The sequence below is a fragment of the Pyxicephalus adspersus genome, chromosome Z (genome assembly GCF_032062135.1).
Source record: "Pyxicephalus adspersus chromosome Z, UCB_Pads_2.0, whole genome shotgun sequence".
Classification (NCBI taxonomy): Eukaryota; Metazoa; Chordata; class Amphibia; order Anura; family Pyxicephalidae; genus Pyxicephalus; species Pyxicephalus adspersus.
In genome coordinates this window covers 55,005,881-55,012,988 of record NC_092871.1, presented here as the reverse complement: position 1 = coordinate 55,012,988, position 7,108 = coordinate 55,005,881, and the positions used below count along the sequence as shown (strand labels likewise).

At 39.0% G+C, this 7,108-nt stretch overlaps 1 protein-coding gene across 1 annotated transcript in view; it reads left to right on the top strand.

The window, feature by feature from the left end:
• Positions 1-310: 310 nt before the first annotated feature.
• LOC140343252 (cholesterol 7-desaturase nvd-like) overlaps positions 311-7,108 on the top strand; it is a 16,432-nt gene continuing 9,634 nt past the window's right edge. The window contains exons 1-2 of the mRNA XM_072429840.1: positions 311-710; positions 5,458-5,646. Of these exons, the coding sequence (XP_072285941.1) occupies positions 317-710; positions 5,458-5,646 (583 nt within the window). The 5' untranslated portion in view covers positions 311-316. The remainder of the gene's footprint in view (positions 711-5,457; positions 5,647-7,108) is intronic.

Genomic DNA, 7,108 nt, shown 5'->3' with positions numbered 1-7,108 from the left:
TAGTGGGGGTGTCAGTATATAGTGAGGGGTGTCAGTATGTAGTGAGGGGTGTCAGTATGTAGTGAGGGGGTGTCAGTATATAGTGGGGGGTGTCAGTACAGGCGCAGTGGGGGTGTCAATATACATTATGTTGGTTTGCAGTGACCAGTGTCAGTATGATCTGTCAAAGTACAGTGGGAGTGGGCGTGTCGGCCCAGACAGGTAAGGTGAGATAGGCGGGGAGAGTTGGCATAGCGGAGGGTGGTTGCCATGGAAGTAGCTAATAAGAAGGTGTCAGAGGGTAGGGCGCAGTCAGTGGCTGGCAGGTAGCAGTAGGATGAAGTCGGTGCTGCGGTCCGTGTTATCTCTGACGTGCGTGCTGGGCGCAGTGCTGTTGGCAAATGCTGGCAGCAGCTTCCTCAGTGCCCGTCTCCTGCCACCCTCAGTCCCGAACCCCTCAGCCCGGACCCCTGGCTCCCTTCTGCTTCTTATCCTGCTGGCCCTGGGGCTCTGGGCATGGTGGGAGCTTGCCCGACCAGTGGAATTGCTCCGGGGCCCCGATGATGTGGGCTACATCCCTGAGCGGGGCCGGGACAAGGCTTACATCGCTAACCTAGTGCGGAGGAGAAGGAAGAAGGGCGACCTGCCCCCAATCTATCCCAATGGCTGGTACCACCTGTTAGACTCCCACCGCCTAGAGCCTGACACCGTCCACAACCTCACCGTCTGCGGTAGGTATCAGTGAGAGGACTGCAACCCCCAGCATGCCTTGTACAGGGATCCTGGAGGACTGCAACCCCCAGCATGCCTTGTACAGGGATCCTGGAGGACTGCAACCCCCAGTATGCCTTGTACAGGGATCCTGGAGGACTGCAACCCCCAGCATGTTCCCACCATGCCCACAGGCTCATCTCCTGTCTGGTGGCATAGATGGATAAAATATTGTGCTCATTAGAAGGATATATTTGTAAAAGAATTCATCTGCATTATATTTCTATTTCACAGAACATGATTTATTATAAAACAGATAAAGTGACGTTTGGTGCATATTTCAGGTGCAACCTGCCACTTACAGTTAGATCACTATGGGTTCCTGTTTCAGGTGTTGATTTCCTCCTAAACTGCAGACATCAGCTACATACTACTTCACCATGTAAGAGTAGACAGACCCAAAGACTGTACCTGCACCTGCACTATCTTTGGTAGTGCGGCACATTTGGTAGTGCAACACAATTAGGGTGAATCTGCCTTTATCTAAAACTAAAAACGTTTTGGTTTTCTATATTTTTGTAAAATGCAGCATTTTAATAAAACCATGTTATAGTGGAAGGTCTAATGTAGAGGTTTGGCAGACAAAGACGAGATGAATTTGCACTTTGCAGCACAGTTCTAATAATAAAATGTGTTGCCCTGTAAAAGCCCTATATTTGGCAGAATTATCTCATTGAATACAAGGCTAAGTATTAAATGAAACCAATTAGAATTCCCTGCATGATGGCGGAGTAAAAATGGATTCTGACAGGTTGCTATGGTTCACTTTGGTTCCTCTTTATTTAATATAAGGTTTTTTCACTTTGGTTGGGACATTTGCACTTACTATTACAGAAGTCTGATTTGTATTGAGCAGTTACAGAAATGCCTGCCACACTATGGCGTTGCCACGTGTTTTGATGCCTTTTACCAAGCAAGCAAAAAAAATTACCATTGGTTTGTTCCATTTCAATTTTCTGTTCCCACCATTTGGATGTCTTGACCTCCAGATACACATTTATGTATAACTTTTCAAGAAACAAAACAATGCGTGTGTGTGTGAACTCCTATTGCGTAGTGGAGACCAAACTTTTTGATGTTCATACTCTAAAAAATGCCATGCTGTATATGAAATAGCTGGATATTCCTGAATGTTGTTCCACCTGTTTGTCTGTGCTCAAGAATGTAGAGGGTAATGTAATTTTGATTTTTAAATGCTTGCAGCTAACATGCAATGTTGGCAGTGCATGATGACTTAGCAAGGTGTTTTAGAAGTTAGCAGACTAGAAAGGTATATGGTTTGGATAGCATTCTGCAGCTTTGGTTCCTATGCTTACATGTGAAGTCCTTACTAGAAAAAACAGCTTAGATTTCATGCACTAGGTGGTCAGTGGTCATTGAGACATGGCCCATTTCTCAAAGAATACTGTAAACCTGCATTGGCAACCATAGCACTACTACTGAACCTTCTAAACAATGGTGGCCAGCAGGTATATAACTCCCCCATATATATATATATATAGATATATATATATATACATACACTCCACAGAGGGCACCATGGAGGCAAGAAAGGGGAGTTTGGGTTAGGGTCATGATTGTTTGGGCTATTTCCCCCAGCCGGAGATTCTTTAAATAGCAAAAAGTTTTAGTTGAGGGCCATTTGATTGTCTAGGGTTTCTGTTGCTGCAGAATAAATGTCAGTTGAAGTCTTGAACCTTATTTATAGCTTAGTACTGTTTTTGCATAAAAATTATTTAACAAAAATGGATGTTTTCAGTTGAGCGGGTACTGAATTCATAGCATATCTCAAAGAATTCAAATTGTACTTTACAGGTTTTTCTGTTATTTTGGAAAATTGTTGATGGATTATTTTATTCTCCCTCTAATAATCAGCCTTTAACATCTACCTGTGGTCATGTAAATTAAAGTGTGTGTGTATTCTAAACAAGCAGTAATTGCACTTTAAAAAGCCACTGACCTCTGTTCTGTAAATCTTGTGAACAACTTTCATTTTCAAAGAGCTTCAGTTATTAAAGCTCTTGACCATGGTAGCTCGGACCTTCTAGCCCATCCCTTATAAACACCATTGTCATAACTACCACCTACTACCAAGGGTGGGAAACTTTTTCTTTCCAAAAGAGGGCCCCTCACTATCATCCAGCCCTTTTTAACGTCTCCCATTCCTAATCTCCTCCTACACCACGTTGTATACTAGCCCAGCCCCCTCTAGCAACACTACCTTTTTCTTAACCCGTTACAAGCTCTGGGCTAGGCCTAGCACCCGGTCATGTAGGCCCTGCGCCTAATTCTTACGGCTACGGGCCTCTCTTTCCCTGTTACTTGGTACTGTGGTAAACTGGTTACTTGGTAAAATTGACCTTAGACTTTGAAAATGATATATGACTGTGGTAGGCACATTAGATAGTGAGTCCCTTTGAGGGAAAGTTAGTGACATGACTATGGAATTTGTAAAGCACTGCATAATAAGTTGGTGCCATATAAATGCTGGATAAAAAAATTAATCCCATGGTCTGTTAGAATGAATAATTTCATATTAAAAGCAAATGGAGAGGTCAGGAATGGCTTGTTTTAAAGCAGTTATACTGCAAGAATGTATAACTATTTTATTGGTTATTTTCATAAAAAAAAAGTGAGCATGTTGTATATTGAAAAACAAATCATCACTGGTTTCAATCTGCCAGAGCAGTGAAAGATGGATGAATGCTGTAGTGAATGTAGTTGTAAAACTTGTATCAAAGTGATTTACCACCTTTAGGTTCAACTGAGTTCAAGTCATGGTTGAGGGGTCTGCTGAACAGGCCAATCCAGTCATGCAATCATTTGGTATTACTCACCAAAACTGTGGTAACCTTGGAAATGTAAAGCAGACCTAAATGCAAGAAAATGGATGGGATTTGTCTGCCTGCCCAGCCTATGCTGTCTACTGCCAGAAATGTCAAATATCAGTAAAATACTTCACAATGTTCTGGAGCAATATTTCAGGTGTGCCTTCCTCATCATTGACCTGTGAACATGGCCTGCTTCTGTGCAAAAGCCCTAAATTACTGTTTAGCAATTTTTACCCAGAGACTATAACCTGCTGTTTGCAGGTGATTGCAGTGTGCCCATTCTTGCACTCCAGCATGGGTATGGTAAGATACCCTTTCTTCTCTTACAAAACTTTGCAAACTTTTTTCCTCATGCTACATTTTCTGCAATAAGAGGAGAATTCATAGATGAGAATTTAGGAATGTCTATAAAACTACACAGTTAACATCTCACATCCCTTATGTATGCTTCTCACCCTATAGCATATATATATATATATATATATATATATATATATATATATATATATGCATGTATAGGCCAAAAAAGGAGTTTCGCTTGCATCTCTGAAAATTTGTGATAGGACCCTGGTGACAAGATCCCAAACCCTTCAGGTATTTTTAAATAGCAGACTGTGAAAGGGATGTTCAGTAACTGAGTGTAACATTACACAAGCTAGTTGCTGTGCTGTAGTAACCTTTGTCCTATGGCCAGTATTTCTGGTGGAACCGGTTCCCTGCATACAGAATGTAGGCTTGTCTAAAATTAAAATCTGATGATCGCGTATATTGCATGTTTCTACTTTTTATGCATTCCTATCTATGCAAGCCATCTATACGTCTGGCTAGAGGTGCTCAAACAAATGCATGGTAGTTCTGGACTGGCTTTCTGTATAGATAAACATACCATCTCTGCAGAGGACAAGGCTGAAGGGTTCCCCCTTTCCTCACATTAGACAAAGCTATAGAAAAAAGAAATCTGTGTGTCTCTGACTTTAAAATTAGAAAACAATTCAACTAATAATAAAATAAGATTTATCAGACAAAAAATATAGATACCGACACCTATACAACTGAATAGAAAGAAAAAAGTATTCAATAAAATAAATTTGAGCCAATACTCAAATACTAGGAAGCTATGAAAGACACAAATCAATACAGCTCTGTATTAATGTACAATTTAGGGTCTAGGTAACGTATGTCATGCCATCTATTTTAATAACGCAACCCATTCACTTCCTGAAAGTGTTTTTGGCAGTGCGCTGCAATTCACCTAATTCGATGTGTGCAATACTGTGGGTGTGTAATATGTAACACATATTACAGAGCGTTGCCTTTAACCTCTGCGTTTGCTTAGCCACAGTGCAATTGTGTCCAATCACCAGGTAAATTATTTAGGTTGAAGTTAAAGGTTAATATCAAAAGAGCAAAAGCTAGTTTTGTATTTTCAACATAATCCTTGTTAAAGTCAATCTTCTGTCCTATTACCAGAAGGGATTCGATACCCAGTAACAGAACCCACTGATTGCTTCCAAACAAAATATGCTCTTTTTCCTATTTTAAAAGTGTCAAGAATATGGATTCATGGTTGTTTTTAAAATCCAACCTGTATCCTCAGCCACAAAAACTTTACAAGTCTACATAATATTGCTTTAAATATTCGAATAAAAAAAGAAAAGTTGCCTTAGTCACAGGAGTTATCCAAATAGTTTGCTTGCTGTTCAATGTTGGCAGCTATGGAATCTGTATACTACATCTGGTAATGTAACCATTTAAAAAAGTATATAATAAAAGTATTTTGAAAGCTTTTACCTCAGGGTAAGTGATGTAAACATATTTTATTTTTGTTTTACATATACATAATGTGCAATGGTTTCTTATCACAATTTTCTTTCAGGTGAGCAGGTGGCAGTGTACCGCACTGTGGATGGCAATGTGTACGTCGTGGATGCCTACTGCCCTCACCTTGGTGCCAATCTTGCTGTGGGAGGCAGAGTTGTTGGAGATTGCATTGAGTGCCCATTTCATGGCTGGCAGTTCCATGGCAAAGATGGAAAGTGTGTCAGGATACCATATGCTGAAAAAGGTTTGCAACAATTCTAAACACAGAGGTCTGCCAAGCCAAGCAAATGTAACAAAGATACTCTTAGGTTTAATTATGTATTCATTGCAATGTCTAAACTTTAAGCTTTCCAACTGTTGTAAGATATCTACTATAGGTCAATTTTCACATTACAAATTTTTCCAGTTTGTGATTATAGCATTAGGGGAGATGATCTAGCAGCTCTTGAGGGCTGGGGCACTAGAGAAGACATCAGCAGTAATGCCTAACTTAGTTTATTCACATGCAGGTGACTTGTGAATCTTCATTTGAGAAAAGTGACAACCTCATTCTGGTTATTGGGGTAGGGGGTAGTAATTGTCAAGGATTACTAAACAGCATTACAAATATCTTGTCAAATGAAAGGACAACAATAAATGTCTCTTGAACTTTACATGCATGATCTTGAAAATAACATCCTGGAGGAACAGTTTTCAGCTGCAGGGTATTTCTGCAAACACCTTATGACATTTTAATGTGAATTTTTACTCCTGTTACTAGGAGATACAATGGGACTTCCCCATTTTGTTTGGGCCCAGGTATCCAAATCTTCTTAGGATCCAGTACTCTGGGGGACTGCAGTCTGTGTTCATTCCTCTGGCATGTCATGCTTTCTCCTACTTGATTTCTGTAATGTTTGAGTGTTTAACCACCTGGGCGTTTCACTGATGTCTGGATTTCTGTACCAAAAGCGGTACACTGTTTTTCATGAAATTTCTTTTTAAATTGTAGACCTGTAACCTACAGAAATATGTCCGAGCAAGGGTCTAGTAGATATCATGAATATAAAAAAAGTTTGAAACACACAATCATGTAAAAAAAAAAAAAATTACTTTTAATAAAATTAAATAAAAAAACACAAAAATCAGCTTTAACAAGAATACATAAATAAATCAAAAATACTGAAAATGCAATAATTCGGTATACTGTGTAGTAATATATTTTTCTAAAACACCTCCCTAGTGTGGTAAATTTTAAAACAGAGTCCAACGTCACATATCTATAGACAAAACCATATATTTTGTATTGGATTGGATACAGGACTTTGTATTGAATCCAATACAAAATATTTTAATTTCCCACTACGACCCCCATCATCAGGAATCGCCGAGGGACGCGTACCCGAACGCCGGGTGTTCTAATTCTTTCCGAACTTCCGTACTTCCATGCAAAAAGTGTTACATTTTTTGCATGGAAATTTATTGTAGATTGTAGGCTATAATTCACCGAATTATTTAATAATTACTAATAATTCACCGAATTACAACGAATTACCGCATAACTCACTGAAATATGTCAAAAATTTTATAAATTTAATAATAACATTTTTTTTTATAAAACATAAAAAAAAATCTTTAAAAAAAAAAAATCTTTAAAAAAAATAGTGTATAATGTAATGTAAATGTAATGTATATGTACAGTAGCTTATAGAATATATATATATATA